Raw genomic sequence first — 27,352 nt, 5'->3', positions numbered from 1 at the left:
CAACGGTTATGAAGCTACAATGAGTGTAGCTATTGAAACAGATAACTACAATAGTCGAATTTAAAGTATCGTGAGACATACCTACTAACTTTATTAGCGGTTTCACTCACCACGCGCGCGCACGCGCAGTACGTGACGCCCGCCCGTCGGGACTGCTACTCACCCAGGCACTGTTAGTGCTTGAAAATGGAGACCTAAGCTCTCCGAAACACGTCGCGCGAGTGACTAAAAATACGTGAGTGAAACCGCTAATTCAGCTAAATAACTACAATGTTCTAACAACAAATTATTTTGTTCCAGGTAATCGAGTGTAGTGTCAGTGAAGTGTAGTGAGTGAATGCGTGAGTGCCATGTGCAAGCGTCGGGCGCACGGCGCGCGAGTCGTCACCTGGCTCGCTCTCGTGGTCCTAGGGACGAAGGCCTTCGACACGGAGGATTTCCTCAGCGATCTTGATAAACCAGGTGAGTTTAAACTTTTTTCAAATTCCTCGAGGCCTCGAGCGTAAGGTGTGCGAGTGGTCTAGCTTGCTTTAGTTGTCCTTGGGACGAAGACCTTGGACACGGAGGATTTTCTTTGGACAAACCAGGTAATGGGAATTGGAATTAGCGAGAAAAGTATGCAGGGCAGTATGGCGGCCGATGACGAGTAGCGCGGCCACACTATACGTCTCTACCGGTTTACTGATGTTTCGCCGAAAATTGCATTGCAGAATTTCACTTGGCCACCAACTTTTCGCCAAAGTTTCATTTGGCCGAATTTCATTTCCCAACTTTACATAATCCAACCTAACCTAACCCAACCTTGTACACTGTGATTTTCATTTCCCAACTATGGGGTTGCGAAATGAAATGGTTGCGAAATAAAAACTTGCTAAAATTTCATTGAATGCCATAAGTTTGATGGGAAGTGAAATTTGGCGAAAAATATTTTGGCTAAACGGCGGTATCCCGTCTCTACCTACTTCCCTGGCTACTTCCCATGTCAATCGTCGAGTATGTGGCTGGACTTTTTTTCCAAAATAGGTAAATTTAATGTTTTTCCTACTCAGAATCACGAGCTCCTTCATTCCTACTAGGAAGAAAAAAGCGTCCCAAGTTTTATTTTTCCATTCCGTTACCATTTTTCAAACACTTTGCACGGCCGAGTACGGCGGTAACGAAATGGAAAGTACGTAAAGTGTATGAAAATTTTAGGACATTGTTTCTTTCCTAGGAGCATGGAATCAGCTCATGTTTCTGAGCACAAAAATAACATTAAATTTACATATTTATCCTAAAATAAGTGTGAAGCGCTGGTGGCCTAGCGGTAAGAGCGTGCGACTTGATTTACCAGTCGCTTTTCGATGAAGGAAAACATTGTGAGGAAACCGGACTAATCCCAACAAGGCCTAGTTTCCCCTCTGGGTTGGAAGGTCAGATGGCAGTCGCTTTCGTAATAACTAGTGCCTACGTCAATTCTTGGGATTAGTTGCCAAGCGGACCCCAGGCTCCCATGAGCCGTGGCAAGAATGCCGGGACAACGCGAGGAAGACGATGATCCTAAAATAAGTCCAGTGTATCACTACACTACTATTTACAGAAAAAAATGGCCTGCTGAGGTTATAAAAACTGTCAACAGTATTAATTAATTAAAATTGATAGGTAACTTATATCATCAGATACCGTACCAAAGCGCAATTTTATTTGGTAAGCAAACAAAAGCTTGGTAAACTTATTAATCAATTATGTTAATGTGTTGAATATTTACGCAATTGTTTTGCGGCTTTGTTGATGGCATTCTGTAAATTTTTAGTGCACTAGTGTCAATAAGTCAAAGCTAATTACATGTAATTAATCCTACATACATATATAACAACTTGATGATTCACACTAGGTATAGGATTAGCTGGACTGAAAGAAAGACGAATGAAGAGGTTTTGAATATGGTAGGAGAAAGGCGAAGCTTATTAAATACCATAAGGAATAGGAGAGGCAAGATGTTAGGACACCTAATACGAAACGACAACTTTTTCCTTAACATCCTGGAAGGAAAAATTGAAAAGACGAGAGGCAGTGGAAAGCCTAGAATCACATACCTGAGCCAAGTAAAAGAGAATGCATCGAACGAGCAAATCAAAAGACTGGCTCAGGAAAGAAAGGACTGGCAATTACTCCACCGACAAGAGCAAAGCTCTTAAGTGATGATGATGATGATGAATATAAATATGTATAGTATATATGTAAGTATGTATGTATGTATGTTTATTTGTATTAAGTATGTATATTTATTTGTATTATGTGTAAGTTTATCAATATACCTATAGTTTATATTCATTTAGTCTTGGTTACAAATTCATTTACTTTAAAAGTCACTGCACCTACTTAATCTTTCTGGTTTAACCTATTGGTTGACTGGTAGAGAATGCCTTAAGGCATTAAGTCCGCCTTTTGTACCTTCATGTATTGTGCAATAAAGTTTAAATAAATAAATAAATAATAATAAGAAATTTGACAAAAAACTTATTCGCTAGCATCTATATAATTTTATGTGTGCTAAGCACCAGTTTCAGCAAAACTTTTTACAATGAAACAGTATTTCACCATTAAAAAAACTAACTCCGGAGAACTAGAAATATAAAAACTCACGAGCAAATTCATAACTGAATTTTTAAAAAGCACCATAATTACTTTACTCGTAACACCTCCAATGTTAGAGCGAGCTATTAAGACTATTTATTTTTCCTTTTTCTTCGAAAGAAATTTAAGTTAGTCTGGAAAATGTTTCTTGGGTCCGATTCGCTAATTTAACTTCTTTGCTTCGAATTCCCATTTTGCTTGTCTTTTGAAAAATATAAATAGTGTCTAGCTTTTTATGATTTATTTCAAGCCTGTCGTGTTTAATGAAAAGTGTGTTTTGATTTCCACGTTTTGAAGGGTAACTTTTAAAAATATGATAAATATGCTGGCACAATGCTTCACCTCAAAATGCCGTTAATTTCACTGTGGTTTAAATTACTATTATTAATGTATGTTCGTTATGGTAATGGTCTCAATGGCATTTAAAATATTTAATTGTGTTTCCAATTGTTGATTTATAGTCACATTACTTTCAAATAATTATAATGGCGCCAGCGACGAAAGTAAAATAAATGCATTCCGTCAATTTTGAAGTTTTATTGATGGATTTCGTCTTACAATTTTATTATAATTTTATATGACGTGGGTAGTAAGTATTCGGCCCACCTAGAACGAGATTATACGAAATTAATAGATACGATACGATACGATGGATAGACGAGATTATATATATATATATATATTTCTAGATTTTTTTATAAATAATTATAAATAAAATTTTATAAATTTTATAGGATATTTTAGTCTTTAAATATGATAAGGAATACACTGCTGTTAAAATCATTCGGGTTCCTCGCAATCACGTTATATCAACTCACTTACGACAAAGATAGATATAACTTCGTAATAGATGGATACAGTCTAAGGAAAAAACGTGCCTCGAAAATCAAGAATATTTTATTCTTGTTCAGAGGGCGCTACTAGTTTTGGCCTACAGTCGTATAGATGGCGTTGACGGTTTCGTTTGTTATTTAACAATTTTAACGCATATCAGTGAAAGAACATGGGTCAAAATCATCAAAATAATTAATGCATATAAAAAAAATCATTTATCTATATTTAAATACATTTTATCGTATTTTTACAAATCTTCAATTTTGGTTTTTAAGTGTGTCGACAGATGGCAGTGAATTTACTGGGGTTACAAAATTTACTATGACAGTACCGCTCTAGTATAAGTTACTCTATGCTTACGATTTGTTTTTACTACACCAACTGTCTAGATTTAGTCGTGTTCGTCCACTTTGTTTAGCACAAACTGCCTTAATCATGCAACCTATTCGTATTATGTTACAAAAACTAGCTGTCGTACAGTATTTCTCCACAAAATTTAATTTCGTCTGCAAGTTGCCTGAAAGTTGGAAATATTCGATTAAAATACCTCTACAAAGCTTACGAACAAGTTTATAAAGTTTTAATAATATTACAATTGAAAAACTTTAGTTAACACACGAACGAACGTTAATGCATGAAGTTATAACTAAATATTATTAAGTATGTTAAAACTTCTTAATAAATGGAAACGGTACGTATATTATATTTTTACGTATCTCAATAAGTAACGAATAATAATGTCAAATATATTAACTTATGATTCATAAAAAAAACTGCCACTGAAACCTTTTAGGGACCCACCCATTACCAGTCAGTTAGAATAAAAAATTGACAGTTCCGAGCAACTAACAGGACGTTGTTTACTTAGCTTAGAGGTTTGATCGTTTAATTAATTATTGATCAATCATTTTCACTAAAATGATGTGTTTTATTAGCTGAATCTTTGCACATTTGCACAACATGCATCAAGGACTAAAAGTGGATTTGCCTTTACCACTACATCGTTACAATTACATACATATTGTAACGTCCACTGCCACCGTGAGGGGGCTCGCTCAGTAAAACGGGTCTCTATTGTTTGACATAATTATTGAAAGTCATAATGTAATGATTGTCATATTATCATTAGTCATAATTTGGTTTTTCTTAGAAACGCGTAAATTTTCAGGATTGACATAAAACAAACCTAACCTAACCAAACCTATCCATAGGATAACCCGAGGAAAATCCTGATAACGGTTTCAGAATTATGACTAAATATAATATGATAATCATTACGTTATGACTTTCAATAATTATGTCAAACAAAGGGACCCCCAGTAAAACACAAGGTTTAGTTTCGTCCACGTGCGACACGTCCATCGTCTGTCTGATCTACCCACACAATGGTCATGACAGCTGGCGGCTCGCCGTGCACATTTATTTATATATCATCATCATCATCATCATGTCAGCCGATAGACGTCCACTGCTGGACATAGGCCTCCCCCAAGGCTCGCCACTCCGACCGATCCTGTGCCGCTCGCAACCACCGAATTCCCGCGACCTTCACCAGGTCGTCGCTCCATCTCGTTGGAGACCTACCGGCAGTTCGTCTTCCGGTACGCGGACGCCACTCCAGAACCTTCCGACCCCACCGGCCATCAGTTCTGCGACCAATGTGCCCCGCCCACTGCCACTTAAGGTTTGCAATTCTGTATCAATTTATATATACATTACACATATATTTACTATTATGTAATTTCATACTACCTTCAAATTCGGAAACTGCCTACACTTTTAACAGGCTCAACACTTTAAACGAATTTTAGCAAACTAGGTCTACTGTTGTTTTATTCACATTGCACCATTTTAGCTCTTCCCTCAAAAATGCGCTGAATCTAGGTAACTTAACACCGTAATTAAGCTTGTACGGGGTCCCTGAGCCGGATTCAGATTTAACAACTTGTTAAATTCATTTATGAACAATATTAATTGTGTATGAAATATAAAAATATACAAAAAACTCTTCACATTACTTAACAATAAAATAAATTCACAATACATTACGGTTTTGATTTTATTTTGATACGACCTTGAAGATCGCTCACGCTTATTGGTGCATGCGAAGTAAAAGTCATGCGTGAGATACGCGCCAGTCACCAAGAAGATTTTCAAGGTCATGTCAAAACCAGTTCACAATAACAAATTGTTACATTAGAATCGACATCCCTAGCGCCTAGTGGAATATGTCAAATATCGTGGCAGCGAAATTGTCAATTTTACCCACGCATTTTATGACCTATGAGAAGGACAGATTTGGGACATTTTTTAGATTCATTTAGAGGATTTTTTTTACTATTACGCTATGGCATGCCGGGGTTGATTTGACTAAGAATTTTAGCCGTAGGCATGTCAGTGTTATGTTCTAGAAATTTATGTAGATTTTTCGGGTGACCTTTGAAAACTATAGGGATTTTATGAAATTCAGAAAAGGTATTTTTGCGTGAGGAATGTTTTTTTGGATTACAAAAGTTAAGTAAATGTTTTTGATGATAGGTATTTTTAGATGCTCGACACTAGTAGTTAACGTATTTTTGTGCTATATGTCATATTGCTATATATCACTTGGTATAAAACCTAATTAAAATTGTATAAAATATTCTAATCATCCCTATCTAAGAGTTGTAAACGTATAATAAATAAAATAGAATAAAAATAATAACAAAAAAGTTATATCTGTACATACTATAACTGAAATAATTTCTTACAAAACACTAGGGGCCTATATTAATTAAAAAAGATCCTAACATGAAACCTTAAATATACTTAAATAAATTAAGAATAATGTGTTACTCTTGCGTATACTACATGTTTACTCTTACTGCAACTAACCATCGGAATGCGGTTTATTTGTCAAACGACCCACGTGTACGGCTAATATTTAACTTAACTAATAAAATATTGTCTTCGGTTACCGCGATAGTTACTCATGAAATAAAACTATGAAAACGGATTATATCGCGTATATTGAATTTATAATACATCCCGACGTTTCGAACTCTTTACAGCGTTCGTGGTCAACGGGTGACTGAGGAAAAATTACAAAATGCAAAAATACCCACATACTAAAATAATGAACAATCATAGACTACAAACTTTAAGGCTGGTTGTACATGCAAAATCGGTTCATAAGGCTAGTTATACACTATAATTATTTTTCAAAGATATATATATATATACGCGATAAAAAAAAAAAAAAAAAACTATGGTTGGAGCCGGCATAGTTTTTTTTTTTTTTTTTTATAAAAAATATAAAATATAAGACACGTTATATATTTTTATTATTATTATTAATACTTTATTTCAAGCAACATGGCTCATAAAAGCAGTGAAACATTAAAATTGAAAATAAAAATTAAGAATAAAATTTAAGTTAATTAAAATTAAAATACAAATTCTATTGACCCATGGGAAACATGTCAGAAAATATAATTAAGATTTAGAAAAATATAAACATATTAAATAAAACTATGAAAACGGATTATATCGCGTATATTGAATTTATAATACATCCCGACGTTTCGAACTCTTTACAGCGTTCGTGGTCAACGGGTGACTGAGGAAAAATTACCACCACCACCACCACCACCGCCACGACCACGAACCACGAACGCTGTAAAGAGTTCGAAACGTCGGGATGTATTATAAATTCAATATACGCGATATAATCCGTTTTCATAGTTTTATTTCATGAGTAACTATCGCGGTAACCGAAGACAATATTATATAAACATATTATTATTGATTGTATTCTTATTTCAATTTAATTTAATGTCAAAAGTAAAATCATTAACATGTCTCCGATAAATCAATTAATATTATACATATATCTTTTTATTATAAATATATCTCTTATTTCGCCCAATTTTGAGACACTGGTGCATGCAATGACAACCAGTGACAACCAGTATTTGTACGGAACCCTCGGTGCGCGAGTCCGAATCGCACTTGTTCGGTTTTTTAGTATGATGTGGTTGCATGTTGCATACGCCTTCGCTTCTAATAATATATTTTGAGAGTATTGTGTTCACTAGTCCATCTACTGGGCCTTACTGAAAATCAGCGTTGCGGAGTGTGCCATGCTGGCTCACACCGTGACACCAAGCTGAGTAAGGACCATTTAGCGCAACCTCATTCTGTGTATTTATTTCTAGTCTTTTTTTTTATACTACGTCGGTGGCAAACAAGCATACGGCCCGCCTGATGTTAAGCAGTCTCCGTAGCCTATGTACGCCTGCGGAGTTGCAGAGGAGGAGGAGGAGTTTTAGTCTTATGTTATGTTGTGCTAATAAATGCTTTTTCTTTCTTTCTTTCTTTCTTTCTATTGTATCTAAACAGTTTTGAATGATTCACGGTTAGTTACACTAGACATATTGACCAGGAAATGGACCACGATTACCTTTTGTATTGTTTTCGAGCTCCCGAGCATGTCACTGCGTCGAAATATCGGGAGCTCGAAAACTATACAAAATGTAATCACGGTCAATATTGTACCTAAGTTCGATAATTGTAACACAACAACAACACAAAACACAACAACAGTTAGGCCATTTACCAGTGTTTCTGGGTTTCACGTGGCATGACAATAATTTTAGTTGCCTGGCAACCTCATGCTTTGCATTCAACGACCAACCATTTAAAGACTGTGAATGCGCCATAAGCCATAAGTTTGTACTTCCACGAAAAACCATGAATCTCTATTTCTGATGAATATCCGCAAATTCTAGTCATATTAACCTCGTGCTTACATTTGTCCCACCCATATCAAAAATCAAAATCAAATCAAATCAAAATTATCTTTATTCAGTATTAGAAAAGACATATATATGCTTACATTTTTATACAACTACATAGTGTAGTGACCCTGGTCACTAGGCGCAGCACAGTTAAGTGACCAACCGACGTCCCTAAGTCGTTAGAATAAGGTCTACAATTGGTCAGTCAACTGCACTGTCCAGTAAAGATAACTACAAAATAATACAGGTACTTTAACATTTTATGAATAAAGTAAGCTACGTCTGTTCCCCGTACTAGTATTAAACTGTATCACGGTGGAAACAGGATTCGCCATCCTCTGTTTTCAATGTGTTGACACTTGACAGTCAATAAGCAACATCATTTAATCATTTAATTTTATTAGTTAAGTTAAATATTAGCCGTACACGTGGGTCGTTTGACAAAAAAACCGCATTCCGATGGTTAGTTGCAGTAAGAGTAAACATGTAGTATATGCAAGAGTAACACATTATTCTTATGAAATAAAACTATGAAAACGGATTATATCGCGTATATTGAATTTATAATACATCCCGACGTTTCGAACTCTTTACAGCGTTCGTGGTCAACGGGTGACTGAGGAAAAATTACAAAATGCAAAAATACCCACATACTAAAATAATGAACAATCATAGACTACAAACTTTAAGGCTGGTTGTACATGCAAAATCGGTTCATAAGGCTAGTTATACACTATAATTATTTTTCAAAGATATATATATATACGCGATAAAAAAAAAAAAAAAAAAAAAAACTATGCCGGCTCCAACCATAGTTTTTTTTTTTTTTTTTTGCATATATATGTCTTTTCTAATACTGAATAAAGATAATTTTGATTTGATTTGATTTTGATTTTTGATATGGGTGGGACAAATGTAAGCACGAGGTTAATATGACTAGAATTTGCGGATATTCATCAGAAATAGAGATTCATGGTTTTTCGTGGAAGTACAAACTTATGGCTTATGGCGCATTCACAGTCTTTAAATGGTTGGTCGTTGAATGCAAAGCATGAGGTTGCCAGGCAACTAAAATTATTGTCATGCCACGTGAAACCCAGAAACACTGGTAAATGGCCTAACTGTTGTTGTGTTTTGTGTTGTTGTTGTAATTGTGTTACAATTATCGAACTTAGGTACAATATTGACCGTGATTACATTTTGTATAGTTTTCGAGCTCCCGATATTTCGACGCAGTGACATGCTCGGGAGCTCGAAAACAATACAAAAGGTAATCGTGGTCCATTTCCTGGTCAATATGTCTAGTGTAACTAACCGTGAATCATTCAAAACTGTTTAGATACAATAGAAAGAAAGAAAGAAAGAAAGAAAAAGCATTTATTAGCACAACATAACATAAGACTAAAACTCCTCCTCCTCCTCTGCAACTCCGCAGGCGTACATAGGCTACGGAGACTGCTTAACATCAGGCGGGCCGTATGCTTGTTTGCCACCGACGTAGTATAAAAAAAAAGACTAGAAATAAATACACAGAATGAGGTTGCGCTAAATGGTCCTTACTCAGCTTGGTGTCACGGTGTGAGCCAGCATGGCACACTCCGCAACGCTGATTTTCAGTAAGGCCCAGTAGATGGACTAGTGAACACAATACTCTCAAAATATATTATTAGAAGCGAAGACGTATGCAACATGCAACCACATCATACTAAAAAAACGAACAAGTGCGAGTCGGACTCGCGCACCGAGGGTTCCGTACAAATATATAACGTGTCTTTATTTTATATATATTTTTTTACAAATTTACAGTTTCCTGATTTTTCCCTGTACTTAGAATAAAAATAAATAAATAATATAGGACATAATTACACAGATTTACTAAGTCCCAAGGTAACTTACTTAGGGTTACGGTGCGGTGTTCTTGTAGTGTATTTATATTAGGATACTTGCCAAATTTCATAGTTCTAGGTCAACGCGAAGTAATGGAAGTAGGTACACTCGAAGGCAAAAATATCGATCCAGACAAATGACTCAAAAATATGTGAACACGACTTTATTCTCGAATTTATAAAATAATTGTAGTGTATAACTAGCCTTATGAACCGATTTTGCATGTACAACCAGCCTTAAAGTTTGTAGTCTATGATTGTTCATTATTTTAGTATGTGGGTATTTTTGCACTTTGTAATTTTTCCTCAGTCACCCGTTGACCACGAACGCTGTAAAGGGTTCGAAACGTCGGGATGTATTATAAATTCAATATACGCGATATAATCCGTTTTCATAGTTTTATTTCATGAGTAACTATCGCGGTAACCGAAGACAATATTACGACTTTATTGTTTAGGGTGTAAGAGCGTATACCTACATATTTTTGAAACTTGCGGAATGTATATATATTTATGCCCATGACTGCACCCTATACATGTTGATTCCTTTGAGAGTGTCGAAATATACGTTTTTTGCGGCATAAACGGCCGTATCTTTTTTTCACGTAACCTAGAAGATTGATTTTTACACAGCTTCAAGGAACATAAGTACGTTTCGACTCGATATCTCCACGCGTTCCCGAAATAAAGGGACTTGACAGACAGACAGACGCACGGACAACAAAGTGATCCTATATATCTTCTTCTTCTTCCTTGCTCCATCCCACTTCAGGTGGGGTCGGCTCTCCTAATTATTTTGCGCCACGAAATTCTGTCGAGGGTTGTCGGATCGGGTAAATTGTTTCTCTTAAGTAATTGGGTCATGCTGGTCCACCATGTTGACGGCGGGCGTCCCTGGCCTCTCTTTTTCTCCGGCAGGTTCAGAGCTTTTTTGGCAACGTACTCTTCGCCCCTTCGCATCACGTGTCCGTACCACCTGAGTCGGTTCTCTGTGAGTTTTTCAGGTATAGGGGCTACCTTGAAGCTGCCACAAATGTACTCGTTTCTGACTTTATCAAGCCGTGTAACACCTCCGGACCACCTAAGCATCTTCATTTCGGCTGTATGGAGTTTTTGCACGTTAGTTTCCTTGATAGGCCAGCACTCCGATCCATAAAGCAGCGCTGGCCTAACAGCCATCTTGTAGACCTTTCCTTTAGTTCGCACGGGCATGTGAGTGTCACACAGTACTCCAGACAGCGTGCGCCACTTTTGCCAGCCAACATTTACTCGGTGCGCCACATCTTCCTCTATTTTGCCATCTTCTGAGATAACCGATCCCAGGTACTTGAAATGTGTAACTTTAGGCACCAGTGTCAAGTCGGGGTAGCAGACAGTTGCTTGTTGGGTTCTGCCAGTGAACCTGCATTGCAAGTGTTCGGTTTTGGTTCGACTGACTTTGAGGCCCGCTTGTTCTAGGGCGTTAACCCAGAGATGTAGAGTATCCTGCATTTTGCTTGCTGTGTTAGCCATGAGTACTATGTCGTCCGCGTACAGGAGATTCATCGGCAATGGAGCTTGGATTTCTCTGGTTATAAGATCCATGACCAAGTTGAAGAGTAGTGGACTAATTGCCGAACCTTGGTGAACTCCCACTCCTACCTCGAACGCTTCGCTGAGGCCTGCTGGACTTTTTACTCTCGTATGTGAATTGTGATACATGTCCTGTATAAGCTGTATGTAAATTTCAGGCAGGTGTTGAGCCCTAAGCGCCTGCCATACAAGTCTACGCGGTACCCGGTCGAACGCCTTTTCCAGGTCGATAAATATAAAATGCAGATCTTCTTTGTTTAAGCGGTACTTATCGGTTATTATTCGGACAGCTTGTATGGCGTCGGTGGTGGATTTTGAGGGTGTGAATCCAAACTGGTTCGGTGATATTGACGTAAGCGATTGAATACGGTTATTTAAAATGCGTTCCCAGATCTTGAATGTATGAGATGTCAATTTAATGCCCCTGTAATTTCCGCACTCCGTTGCGTCACCCTTGTTTTTATAGGATAAAGTGATCCTATATATAAATTTTTTAATTTATTTATTTATTCAACAAATTACACAGTATGACAGTTAAAACCAATTCACTGTGGAATTTATATAAAGTGTATACAATTATGTAATCAATTATATAACAGAGACATTTAAAAATATAAATCTAATATATAACAGACGACTCACGTTTATCCATCGCCTCACAGAACTTCATACACTCACTACAGACAATAGACCAGTCACTTGCAAAAACATCACATTCCGGTGCTGATGCGAGGAGCGCGTTAAGCAGTTGAAGAGCGCGAACTATGGGAGACTTACTATAGGATACAGTGCGTGTTCTTGGTACAGCCATTAGCTGAGGCATTCGTGGTCGGAAATTAAATTTGGCCTTATCTATTGACGGTACAAGTAAACGTACCAGCTGCGTCACCAGTTCTGGGCAGTCCGAGGCTCCTCTCAAGATGCTACAGGCAGTAACCATAAGACCAAAGTTACGCCTTACTTCCAGAGAATTAAATCCCGGTTAAATAATGGTTCCGTTTTTCCTTTTGAGGTACGGAACCCTAAAAATAGCTGAAGTAGTACCACGCACTATAAACTTTGATCATTAAAATTATGTCCTTCACATAGAACATAAAGCATTTATGCTTTGTCCGTCGATAAATCTTTACCAAAAACCGTTATTGAAGCCTTAAAACAAACATTTATAGCCGTAACTGCTTATAGACCGCGAGCTAGGCGCAAATTTCGTCAGTCATCGCCTGCCGGGCGAAAACTCGTATAGCGGTTAAAGGCTTTGTATGATGAACCCTCGTGAACGTCAGCTGCCGCTCCATTGGTGGGTTGAGGAATGGCAGCTACCGAAACGCGTCACACGGTCTTTCCACCGCGATACAACAGGCTGACGATTTTGTTTATTCACAATAGCAATCTAAACTATCATCTGACAAAGTATCAAGCGGGAGGCGATGACAAAAAATTTTTTAATAGTCATTTTATTGGCTGCCATTCCTCAACCCACCAACGGAGCGGCAGCTGACGTTCACAAGGGTTCATCATACATAGCCGTTAACCACTATACAAGTTTTCGCCCGGAAATGGAAATCTGTTCCTGGCCCGCGGTCTATTATGTCAGCTTCATATCATGTTTATATCGAATAAAAGTCGGTAGAAGTAAATTACAGTTGTGATCAGGGCTCGTGTTGTCCGTGCTTTAAGCCTTTGATGTATTATCTGAGGATATAAAAATACGCGTATGACGGAATTAGGGATGCGTGGCGTGGGTACATTGGGAACTTAAGGATATTTCTTGATATTATACTATTATTTCTTGGTCTTGATTTAATGGCATAGCGAAGATATATTTAAGCCTACTTTTTGATGCCCCATTGTTGACAAATGAGTAAGTAGTTGACGTATAAAATATACACACACATTACATTACATTTTACATTTACATTTTTCGCCTTATTACAAAGGAGTAAGGTGCAAATGTGTAAACATATGGGGTATTTTCTATGAAAAGGGACCTTATTATCGATGGCGCTTACGCCGCACAGCGTCGCGCGGCATTGTATTTATATCGGAGCATCGTTTATAATGGTGTAAGCGCCATCGACAATAAGGTCCCTTTTTCGCACTTAAACTATCGTGAGACATATTTCAAAATATTACAACACCAAACATGAAACAAAAACATGTCGCCAAAAGCGACTAAAAATAATAGTGAGTAAAAACCGTACTGATAGGTCCCTTTTTATAGGAAATACCACATATTTTTGACATCGGCTGTACCCACGCCGTATAGTATTATGGTATTGTATTAATATTTATTTAGGTATTATATGAGGCACTTTGTGTGTTTTTATGTTTGTGAGTGGATGCTCCCATATATCTCAAAAACGACTTGGATAAATACTTAAAATATCTGGGAGACCGAGCTTTGCTCGGAAAACATATAGAAACTCAAAAATGCGCGTTTTCCCAGAGATAAGACCTTAGCTAGATCGATTTTTTGCCCCCGAAATTTCCCATATAGCAAATTTCATCGAAATCGTTAGAGCTGTTTCTAAGATTATATATATATATATTTTGATATATACAAGAATTGCTCGTTTAAAGGTATAAGATATATAAAAAAAAACATCCATAACTCAGGAACAAATTCTGATATACACACAAAAAAATGTCCTTACCGGGATTTGAACCCGGAACCTCCTACTTCGTAGGCAGGGTCACTACCGAACTAGTAGGATAAAGGTAAAAGGTAAAGGTAGGTTAAATTTAAAGTTTAGAAATTAAGAAAAAAACATAAACCAACTTATCTTTTCCACTTACCCCAGTAAATTAAACAAATAGAATTCGCCTCCTCAAATGCGCCTCAACAACTTATTATTCTGAAAACTTCCATGTATGGAAGAGAGATGTGAATTAATTATTCTCATTACATTTAAGCTCAGCGTTGTAATGACCTAATTAATTATGATGTTTGCATGTTTCCCAACCTAAATGGGAAATATAAGCAAAGCATTTCAGTGTTATTTTATCTTCCATATAAATAGATTTGTGTTCTCTGTTATATTATTGAGCATGAAATGCAATAATTGCATTCTGAGCAAATTCCATAAATTTTTGTATTCTAAACTTTTTATAGTAGTTCCGATTTTCTTTACGTTTTGTAGCGACTATTGTTTATTTGTGCCTTAATGTAACATACAGATATCTCCCCTATTTTCTATCACATGTGTGACGCATCGGAAAGTTAATTCTCCATACAAGAACTGTACCTAACTTGTATTGCCTATATCGAGAGACAGAGAAAAACTAATGAAGATTTATATAAAAAAAGTTCTAACACTGAAAACATTTTAATATATAAAAACGAATACATAAAACACAAAAAAATAAATTACAACAAATAAAATTGGTCTCATTGACATATAATTTAATTATGAAGGGGATTTATTTTAATTTTTAATTTTTGTGTTATTTACATATATATATATTTATTTATTTGAAAACATAATATACAGCATAAAACAATAAATACCAACTACTTAAAATTACAATAAATCTAAATAAATATAAAAATAAAAGTAAACTAAACTAAACTAAATCTAAAAAAGGCCCCTGCGGCAAGGTCCCTAAGAGGCTGGCTGCGTTACCCCGCTGAACTGCCAGACTGATGCGTTGAGCGAGGTAACTGCCAGCTCTCATGTCCCCAGTTACGTCCCTGAGTCTCTTTGCAAGGTCTCCAAAGAGACTCAGAGCGCCAGGACCCCACGGACCCAGGGTCTCGACGCCGAAAGGAACAAACCTGTATTCGGCACCGAGACCGCGGTATTTGCCCACCTTTGCATTTTCGGCCGCCTCCGATATTATGAAGGGTACTAATAATGTTAATAATACGGAACCCACGTCAATAAATCCGATTCAAGTGCGCCCATAAGCCAGTAAGTACTTAGCGTGTCAACCACCCATAAAATCTAAGTATAAGAATATATGCCCGACTCATGTATGCCCTTCCCATGGTTTCGACTTTTTGTTTCAACCCTAGCTCTGTTTTACAAATTACAAACGTTATAATTCATAATATTATAGGGTTGTCGACGAAAGTTCAGATGATTTAATGTATTCTTTGTTTGTTCGGTAAACGAATACGTGGATTTGTTTATTTTTAAAGGTTATTGATGTTAGGCGTATAATTTTTTTATTTATTTCATTTGTCATGAGTCGTTTTTGGGAGATTATTATTTGAAAAAAGTTTAGCTTTAGACATCTTAAAAAGTCGTAGATTAAATTATACGTGATCTTTGAAATAGATTTAGTATTTATATAAAGAGCATGGCATGTAAACTTAAAAAAGAGATATTTATTTTAACGAATAACGAATACAGTACATTGTAGTACATTTTGTATTACGTACGGTAATAGTACATTATTGTCGAGGCTCGGAAGTAGCTACTTGCTGGCTGAGGATTCGTTTTAAACGGACGACCTTGGGAGTCCGTTTAATTGAATCCGAAGCCAGCAGCTAGCCTTCCAGCCGAGTCATATATAGTGCTTTTCTCAAATACAAATATAATAGAAATATTTTACAGAAGCAACGTTCTTATATGTATATATTTTCACAGAAAAAAGTAATAAGATTTGCTTTGCCGCCGATTTATTTTTTTAATTAAAAATAGAAGTGTATTTTGCTGCTGAAAATACGCCAACCTATTTGAGACACCTAAATAGTCGCGGTACCAACATTATAATAATAAGTACTGATCATCTGTTTGGCTGTTTAACGGACCTATGCCTTCATTTGATATGGCCACTTCAACTTTTTAAAAGTTTGGAACTCGACAAATAATGGAATTTGTATGCAACATTGCAGTCCCGAAATCGAGACTGCAATGTTTTTAACTTTTAAATTTTTTGACTGACCATAAACAACGCACTTCGCGACCTACTTTTTAACCGACAACGTCGAATTTGCCGTCTATTTTTGAGAAAAAAGAATTTACGAACGAGTGTGAAGTAAACCCCGAAGCCGAAGGCGAGGGCTTAATTAACACTAGTTCGTAATTCCTGTACATTTCTGTTTTTTGTCACACTTGCTCGTAAAAGGTGTTACACGTAGGCGATGCGGTCCGTAAAGTCATACCGTACCTTCTTTAGCCGCGTACATCTAAAGTGAAATTGTAATGAAATAAAAACTTTAATGGGGGCATTGCATGAAAACGGTAAGTTTTTCATCTAGTTTTTTTAACAAAATTCTTTATTTAAGCAATGTAGGATGTAGGATGCAGGTGTAGGACAAAGTATTGGTGTATTTTTCATGCGAGTCGCTTACGAAATATTTGCTTTATTTTAGAATTACTTTGTCGACTTGCGTATTATAGTAAAAGTAAATCAAACAGTTTATTAAGAAAACAAGCAGCTTTAAGATGATACCAATATTACACTATAAAAAGGCAAGCCAAAAAACCAGGCTCAGAAAATCGAAAAACTGGGTCCGAATGTCCCTTACGTAACGATGGAATAATGGAATTAACTCAACTGCACCGCAGAAAGGAAATCGCATTAACTCAAACAAGTCTCCGATAACAGAGACTCCAACCAATCGCATGAAAATTAGTTTCATTAAAACCTTACAGGAGCGTATAAATTTAGTTTGTTCTAGAGCCGAATTCAGACGAGAAAATGTAACATCAATTTAATACAGGGTTATTTTCTGATACACTGATTTAAACATAAACGGGACTTAATCGCGTTTTAAGAGTTACCTCCGACGTTTCGAGGACGGCGTTGTTCCCGTGGTCTCGGAGAAGACTGGCTAACGCCAGTCAGCCACGACATTACGCGAATAGCTTAGGCTAAGGCGACACCATAGGTTGGAGCGAGACAGCGATCCGACCTTTCGTTCCCACCTATGGTTGTCGCCTTAGCCGAAGCCAGTCCCGCAATGTCGACGTTAACATCTTTTAGCTGCGCGAGTTTTTCGAACTACCCGCAATTGGTCTTGTTTATCAACTTGAACGTTTTGCGCACAATTTTATAATTTTATAATGATTTTATGAAGCCTGATCATACTGTGCAATACTATGTAGCCACCAAAATCTGTATATATTTCGGTGAATTATATAATTATGCCGATGTTTTCTCGGAGCAGCGGATTTTTTTTTAATTTCGGGGTTGACCCCATAGTAAAAGTAATTGTTCAGTATGACCTACATATATGTAATTTTTTATTCTCCTGAGGGCAAAAACCGAAGTTCGTACATTGCGGGCATCTTTCTCTTTTTGATTCAATTATGGCGTTATTAGAGTGACAGGGAAAAATGGCCTCCAGAAAGAAATACAGCGTTAAGTATTTCGAAAAGCCTAAAGAGAGCAAACGCGCGAAGTCAATACGATTTCGATATCATACCGACACGTCAAATATATATTCAAGAATAATTCCCTTTAAATAACGGTTTTTATTCACCGCAGATAATATGGCGAACTTTACCAATTCACATTTATAACTCTTTTTATGGTTTTCGCTGAGAGGGGTAGAAAGAGGGTGCTTAAGTGACATTGTCGAAGAAACCACAGATTCCATAACGCTATAGATACACCATGTTTGTCTACCATCCCATCTAGAACTATAGAACTGGTATACAGGGTGTCCTTAGCCATTGGACAAAACCGAAATCTACATATGCATTAGGGTATTTAGAATCAGTATACCAAGTAGTATCATAACAACTGGTGTAGCGGTTACGAAAAAATTAACAAATTACATATTTTTACATTGGAGCAGCCTGTATGTGTTAATAGCTCTTGAGGTAATAAATAATATGAAACCTTCTTCGACCTTATTGATTCCTTTTTTATTTACTCATACTCATACTCATACTCATTTATTTATAATAATATTTCATATTACACGTCATAATTGGATTTACATAATATATTCAACCCATTCAAAAAATCATTAATTAAATTAAAGTAAAATAATACAATATAAAAATAATCAACACATTTCAAACCTCCAATAATTAATAAAAATACAAAATATAAAATTAAATTAAGATTATATCATTATTATTATATTCTGACATGTCATAAAAGACATTAATAAGATTCTAACTGTTGACAAATGTCATCATTGCCGCACATTTTCTAACAAGTTGTCAAAAACACTGCCAATGATTAATACAGTATGTTTCTTTTTGTGGTCGATCACTGGAATAAATTTTTGTTTGAAATTTTTTTTTTATCTTTTGCTCTAATTAAAAAAATATTAACGTTAGGGCATTCCTGAGAAGTAACCCTAAGTGAGATTTCAGGGTTTGTCCAATATGCCACTAGAACTCTTATAAAACAGTGAGCTGCAGTTTGTGTTTTCGCGATTTTGGGGTTGGTTCCATAATAAAAGTAGCTCAGTTTAGCGAGTAGAACCGAGCCCTGAATGATTTGCCACACTGGATGCGTTCTGCGGACAGCGGTCAAGTCAAACTTCAACTTCAAAGGTTGCTGTCAATGTTGTTCATACATAATGCGGGTTTGACCTGACCGCTGACCGCAGAACGTATCCAGTGTGGCAAATCCTGAAATTTTAAGCCCCACCATGGTCAGAGCCATACTGTATAGAAACGCTAATTTTGAAGGATAACTTATAAACCTTTTTTAACAACTTGCTGAAAACTCATAGGGTCTCCTGGAATCAAGGATTCAAGGAAATGAACAAATAAATAAGTATCTTTCTCATTGCTTGTACAAATAATGGCGTGTCTAGTGTCTACCTATGTTCACGTATTTATGAACCCTTCGATAACTCAGCTGGTCCTAGGTTCCCTAGCGTATTAAAAACTTTGGACAGGCATTGCAATCAACCAATATGGGATAGCCACTAACCTTGAGCACACGCCGATGAGTTTCGGGGATCCTGGTCCTTCTTCAGCTAGCTAGCACTTCCAGGGTCTTGAGAGGTCGTCACACACGACTTGTAAACTGATTGTTCGCAAACACCACCGAAATACCGAATTTTGGAAATATTAACACACAGAGGAACATGCGTTGCAGGCCGCGCCCGAGCCGAAGTGATTGACAGTCAGAGGTGTTGAATCTACCTCCAAATTTGCTCCGAAACGGCATACCCTCATATTAAAAAGATTACAATGCCCGAACAGTCTACCTTTGTATTTAGTAATCTGTAACAACCTTAAGATTATGTCGCAGTAATGAGTGAATTTAGGCTATCGTTTCAATTCTTATTATCAACGTTTCGCGCGCTAATTCTACGGATGTTGTGCAGTTGTTTTTCTTTTAGAGCTTTTAACTTTCCAGGGTATTTTTGCGTGTATTTTTTGTTTTAATAAATTTGGTCCTTTTTGAAGGACAACGCAACTTTGCGGTATTTTTAAAACTTGCAAATTTGTGTTTTGCATTTTGTGGAATTGTTAGTGATACATGCATTCAAAATGCAGTCTTACTTTATTTTAGCTTTTTAGTGTTCCGTACCACATATCTTTACTATTTCATATCTAGTATTAGAGGAGAAAACACCATACATCATTAAATAAAGGATTTAATACATAAAACCACGGAAAGGTAGGTAAATCACACTCCGACGCCGTAATGGCGGGCGATGCTCGTCTGTCAGTGCGGGACGCGCTACACGTAGTGTGACCATCGACACCAATCGTATAGTAGGGCTGCACCCGAGCAATCCACATAATCGGTTATCACTAGTGAATCTCCAGTTCATTTCTCGAATCGCGGCGTAAGTAACATAGCGAAGTTTTCAATTTGAGCAAGTCTATTAGTGATTATATTAAGTACTAGCTTTGCCCCGGTACTTCGTCTGCGTGGAATTAGTTCCAGCAGTTAGAGTAAGTATAAAATTTAAAGGCAATAATTTTGAGCATAGTATGCTTAATTGTTTACACCAATTAACAGGCATGAATTTCCACCCCCCTTTTCACCCTCTTTCGAGATAACTTGCGACATAAAAACTATCCTATGTCCTTCCCCGGGACAGAAACTACCTCTCTGCCAAATTTAAACTAAATCCGTTCAGCGGTGAAGAGATAACAGACAGACAGACAGAAACACTTTCGCATTTATAATATTAGTATGGATATCCGTTATGATAATGTTTGTTAAACTACACCCATTGCTATTTTCAAGCATAAAATAGATGCGGAGGAGCCTTGCCTGCTAAAAGTTCTTTACGATAAAAGCGAATGTGCCAAACCCCGTTAGTAATACCGGTAACCGAAGTAGACTGGAAGAAATGGCTTTTAGTGCCCATTCCGCTTGCAGCATTGAGTTGTTAATGTGTTTTCAACAGATATGGGGAATACACGAATTTCTAAAGAGGTTGGACCATTTCTTGAGTGAGTTTAATAGCATTTTTCTTAAAATACGTTTAATTAAATATGTATGCTATCCATTTTAACTGTAACAATCGCTAATTTTAATAACCTTTTGTATAAATATAACTTAATACTTGACTATGGCAAAATTTGTTTATTAGAAAATATATTGATGAAATTTATAACCATATCGCGAATTTATTTAGTTAAGCGAAAGCTTTAAATGTTATAATTACCTATTAGAAAATATTTTTATGAATATTTTTCTAACTCACACATTTAAAAAGTGCCATTCAAAATTAAAACTACAATCATTTAAGAAAAACAAAACTTATTATTTTCAAAATATTCTCCTTTAGCTTTGATATACACAAACAAATGTCGCAGTAATTAGTAGATTGTGTCACAAGGGAGCAAAATGACATATTTACGGCGAGGGCGTACAATTGAATCCTAAACGAAGCGAAGGATTCTATAATAGAATCCTGAGCGTAGCGAGGGATTCTAACATAGAATCTTGAGCGTAGTGAGGGATTCAAGTGTTAACGCCCAAGGTGAAAATAATTTTGCTACCATGTGACACATACTGCTTTTCACATCACCTATGAGGAAATTTCAAAACATTACTAATTTAAGCAAATATCGACACGGACAAAGTGCCAAAAATATGTATACACGACCTTAGTATTGGTACATACTTCTGGCACTGTCCGTATCGATATTTTTAGACGTGACTGTACTGACAAATTAAAAGTACCTACAGCTCATAATTACGTACCTAATATTTTTTCAGACAGCAGCAAACACCTAAAATGATACAATGAAAATCAAGTACATTATTTTTGTAGATTTTTCTGGTAACAAATTAGCTCTTACCCCTTTGAACCAAATCTTCGAAAGAACACTATGAAGACTGATATCACTTATATTTATTATTATAAAGTTATTGATTTAAACTAAGTATTTACAAATTTATATACAATACAGAACCGCATAATTATGCTTTGTGAAATATTTGTACAAAACTTTTTAAATATAAACTTTTTAAATTGCATAGACAAGTATGGCTGCGTTTAAGGAGACCTAAAATGTCAAAATAAAAATTAAATTATTAAACTAATGTTTTTTGTATATACTACGCTAATTAATTAATTTACTTAATTTAAATATGCTATTAATTAATTTAAAATACGCTAATTACATTTATTGTTTACATTTACAACAAAATATTATTTAAGTTAGAAAAATTGTATGCACGTAATCGATTATAAAGAAATTGTAATCGATTATATGCATACTAATTTCATGTCTTTGTGTCAATATTTCATACTGGCAACAAAATGTCCTTGAACAGAAAAGTGCCACTTTGATCCCTCCTAGCAGGGAAGAAAAGTTCCCTTTTCGAATAGGTGATGTGAAATAGTACATTGTGTATTAAGGGAAGTCAACAAGAATTTACGAACGAGTGTTAATTGAAACCCGGAGCCGAAGTCGAGGGCTTAAATAAGACGAGTTCGTAACTCCTATACCGCCATTGGCACGCACAATGTTTTTCATCTCACTTGTGAGGAAAAAATGGGGAAAAAATACTCCTGTTTAATTTTGGACGTACATTACAGTCCTAGGTCGAAATATAATGATTTACACACCGCATCGCCTAGCAAATGTGATGAATAAAATACATTACAGCCCTAGGTCGAAATCTAGGATTTACGGACCGCATCGCCTACGTGTAAAAACACCTTTTACGAAGTGTGCTGAAGAAATGATTGTCAACGTATTTTTGGCCCAACTTGGTTCTAAATGATTCTACTTACTGCAGAACGTAAGAATACACTATTTTTATAACACTATAAAAAAAACAGAAGACACGTGTCCAGCAAAAACTCCAGTTTAAATCTGTGCTAAGATTTTTTGTCTACGACGCCTAAAATTAAACTTTACAAATGCTTAACTTGACACCTGGGATCGGTAATAATATGCGCTAAAGATATATCTTTAGTACAGTGCCAGATGGTGTTTTAGGATTAACCTTACAACCAGAGTTCTTAAGGTATTTTTTTTGTGGCAATAAATGTTTTTCTGATTCTGATTCTGATTCAGAGGACCGCGAAAACCGAAGTTCACATTTTGCGGGCATCTTTCTCTGTTACTTTATTTACGCCTCAATTGGAATAAAAGAGAAAGATGCCCGCAAGCTAATAATTTTGGTGTTCGCGGTAGACTCTCAGACATCGGAATTATGGAAGCGGTTTTTTTTAAATGACAGGGAGTTCCTGTATCGATAAACTCAATTATCGATACTAGTGATCTCTCCCAGCTTTGTTTGAAAGTGTTTTTTGTATTATTTTGGTGACAATGATACCTAAAGTAGGTTACACAAAGCATTATTCAATTTATTGCCAGGTTATGAGTACCTTTGTATTATGAAATAGTTATTCGTACCGCTTTATAACATTAACTAGCGTAGAAAAAAATAGCATAATCGGGATGGTTTTTCGGAAAAACACACTTGAAGAAAAACTCTGTCGAGTAAATTTTGAAGTATCCTTTTGACAAAAAGAAAACGAATATATTATTTTTTATTTTTTTTACAAACTAAACTTGAAGCGATCTCTAGTACCTAAGTACATGACGATTAATTTTTTGAATTCAAAGTGAATTTGGTTGTCACTTTGGTTGTCAGAATAGAATAGAATATGAATAAGATTTATTCGTAACCACAAATAAACATTACGTAATATAGCAATAAAACATAGAATAAGATTAAAGTGCCACAAAATGGCCTCATCTCAGCATATTGCTGGTGACTTCCAGCGCTGATCTTCCGATGAGACCATCAAGTGAGAATGTATTGTAGTATGAGTATTACTTACTTCATGCATGTAAGGGTTAAAGCACCATAAAGACATAACCCTAAATATACGTGTACCGATACGCTAATATCCGGTACCTCCAACAGTCTGTACCGGAAATCGATCAACACCGCTTGTCGCGCCCATCAAGAACCAGGTGTTATGTTACATTATTCAATTTTCAACCGTATTACAATGACGCAAGGTTTATTTATCTACATATTATGTTTGATCTCCAAAATATCTGTAGATATATCGTGAGTTCTATTTTGGTTGGGGTTAAAAGGTATAGGGGTCCTTTTTCCATAGTCAAATTAAGCGTTACTCGACTTTATTGTTAAACTGTTAGTGGCATTGCTATTTTATGAGGTGGCTAAACATTCATTCATTCGAATATAAAATATAAAAAAACAATACTTCTTCCATTCAATGAAAACTCATCCATGACACGCATTGGTAAAACGCACGCCAAAAACACAATTATTAGTTTTCCTCGATTTGTAGAATCATTTTAAACTACACAATCAGTACAATAGCACGAAAATTGGATAATGAAAAATTAAAAAAATTAAAAATCGTTTATTGGTCACAATCATTGTGTTACACTAGACTTATATTGACCGGGATATAGACCGTGATTACTTTTTGTGTTATTTGTGAGCTCCCGATATTTCGACGCAGTTACATGCATCATGTTCACGGGTGACTGAAGATAGCGGGTGGGTGTCAAAGTTGTGTAGACAGCGCTCTGTCTACCCTAATTCTTGCGCGTCGGCTGCGTTCACTTTCAACGTTACCAACGGTCGCATTCACACTTGTTGGTCCGGTCGCGTTCACACTCGTTGGTCTGTCCAAACACACTACACTCACGGTGTCACTACGCGTGTTTGATTCGGATATCACTGGTTTTTTACACAAACAAATCACAGGATTCCACACATTTGACAGTTTAAACCCGTCTTCACGATTAAAATTTTTTATTTGTGAATTTCAACGGCTTCTCTTACCAATCTTGGTATATAGTGGCGTTCTGTCAATATAAGTCTAGTGAAACTAACCGTGAATCATTCAAAACTCTCATTGTGTTACAATTTGAGAAAGGGTTGGGACCTCCTAGTAAGTATTGCAATACTTGTGACAGGAGACCCCGCTCTTCCAGCAGCAAGTTAAGGGTACAACCAATACAATAATAGTTAATTATGTAGGTACAGAAAGTAACAAATTGAATTATAATTAAACTAAACTAAAGTTATAGTTAAGATAACAGTTCAATGCAATGCAATAATCTGAGAGTAGGTACAGAGGAAATAAGTATTTAAGTATATGCATTTAAGTATAGCATGAGGGTTTTAATATTAGGATAGTAATAGGTTATGTTAAGTTATATGTAATTGTTAACTTATATTTATAATTAGGCCAATCGATTCGCCATTCTAGTAATATAAAAAGATAAATATAAAGCTAATAGGTAATTAAAGAGAGCTTCTGCAACGAACCGCCGCACTGCGTCAAATGCTAGACAAAGATTATTGGAGAAAAATTACATCCGATCCGTGCCAGGTTCTGTTTAAACTCGCTTTGTGTTTATTGGTTTTTGTTTCTGGCTAAATACGAAGGTAACCTTAGGATTTAGTATTTTTGGACAAGCCGTATCCAAAAAAGAAACAGATTAAGGTGCCATAAGGTGCGGAGTTTTTGAAAAATCGTACCGCTCAGACAGATCACAATACGGTAGGATTTTCCCTAGCCACTTCATCGGTTCGAATCCTGATATTTTTCTTTCGCTCGATAGAAAAAATATGAGGTCTATCAAAAAAAAACAGGGGTCAAGTAAAAACTCCAGTTTAAATCTGTGCTAAGATTCTTTAGGTTTTTTTTTTAATTTCCGTATCAAAAACCAACATCATTATCAACAAAAAGTACACTAAATAGATACATTTAAATATCAAAATCCAAATCATTAACACGATAATTATTAATAATGTACAGGAATGTCATAAATAAAACAAGAATGTCCGTTTCGAATCAGATTGGACCTTTAATGAGTGCTCCTGTTAGAAAACAACGTTATCTGATCTTATCTGATCTTATATCTCGATATCGATAGTTTAGAATCGTGGCACAGTGCAAGATTGTACGAAGCCGAGCTATCTTAAAAATGTGGACAAAAGCTGCTGGTTCATCGTTGGCTATAAATTCATCTAGAATTGTAGATATATATTATTTTTTGACGACCGGTCTGACCTAGTGGGTAGTTACCCTGCCTGTGAAGCCGATGGTCCTGGGTTCGAATCCCGGTAAGGGCATTTATTTGTGTGATGAGCACAGATATTTGTTCCCGAGTCATGGGTGTTTTCTATGTATTTAAGTATTTATATATTATATATATCGTTGTCTGAGTACCCATAAATAACACAAGCCTCCTCGGGCTTACCGTGGGACTTGGTCAATCTGTGTAAGAATGTCCTATAATATTTATTTATTTATTATAGAAAATGCATACTCTTGAAATAAATAAGAGTGTCTGAATTTGATGGTAAAGTAGTAAGTGCGTTTTGGGGAATTAATTTCCCACATGCTGGAAATCGTTTTAATACTTTCATTTGGCTGTAATTGTCCTAAAAGCGAGTAATCCGAGTTTGCGCAATCCCAGGACTCCCAGAAAGTGTTCATAAAGTTTGGGAGCCTTAGGAGAAATGTGTTTGTTGGATTGCCAAACAACTCGATGTAGAAGAAACCCACCATCAATTACAATGGTACTAACCAGCAAGGTTTGGTGGATCAGATATTACCAAAAATAAAGAAATTCAAAATGCCAGCCATATTTTTTACAATTAAGACTACGCATTCGTATTAAGGCACCTTTCGTATCCCCAATTTTTCGATCTACAAGAAAAAAAAAACTAAAAAAACAACGATGATATAAAACGATTACCAGTTTGCTGGGAATTAATTCTTCGAATAAATCTAATTTGATTGGTCTTTTCGAAAGTCGAAAGGCGCTGTTTGATACGGAGTTCTTTAAGGATGGAGACATTAGTCCGAAAGTCGTTCCAGGATATCCCCAGAATTTCTTCCAGCATCCTCCTCCTTTAGTATGACTCACAATAGTCTAAATCATCCATGTTCCTTGCATGCAATCTTTGTTTAGGAGGTAGTACTCTTCAATCTCGTCATCGCAATGCGAAAATTTGCGGTGCGTATGTTTGGATTAGGGTTAAGATAAACTTAATTTCGACACAGCCAGGTGGCTGAAGGTTGCAACAACAACAAGTGGCAACAAGGTTGTTGAAGTATCTTGAGAATTGGACAATGTCCTTCCACTTTATTTGACAAGAAAGCCTACCCCGCACTGTCCGCCGGCTGTCCCGTTCAAGACCTAAATATACGAGTAGCTTATCTTCCACAGTCCCCAATCCCAATAAACTCCGATCGTCGTGTGTGATCTTGTAACACTCCACAGTCTTGTCGTTATTGTTATCTTACAGATAACAGGCAGA

The 27,352-nt window shown here is 36.2% G+C and overlaps 1 protein-coding gene across 1 annotated transcript in view; it reads left to right on the top strand.

Annotated features, from left to right (window-relative positions):
* Positions 1 to 269: 269 nt before the first annotated feature.
* Positions 270 to 27,352, top strand: part of LOC134748342 (hemicentin-1) — a 217,455-nt gene continuing 190,372 nt past the window's right edge. Inside the window, exon 1 of the mRNA XM_063683111.1 lies at positions 270 to 462. Coding sequence (XP_063539181.1) covers positions 351 to 462 — 112 coding nt within the window. The 5' untranslated portion in view covers positions 270 to 350. The remainder of the gene's footprint in view (positions 463 to 27,352) is intronic.

Source organism: Cydia strobilella, chromosome 16 (genome assembly GCF_947568885.1).
Source record: "Cydia strobilella chromosome 16, ilCydStro3.1, whole genome shotgun sequence".
Lineage (NCBI taxonomy): Eukaryota > Metazoa > Arthropoda > Insecta > Lepidoptera > Tortricidae > Cydia > Cydia strobilella.
The sequence above is the reverse complement of the archived record's forward strand: the minus strand, read 5'-3'. Positions and strand labels throughout refer to the sequence as shown.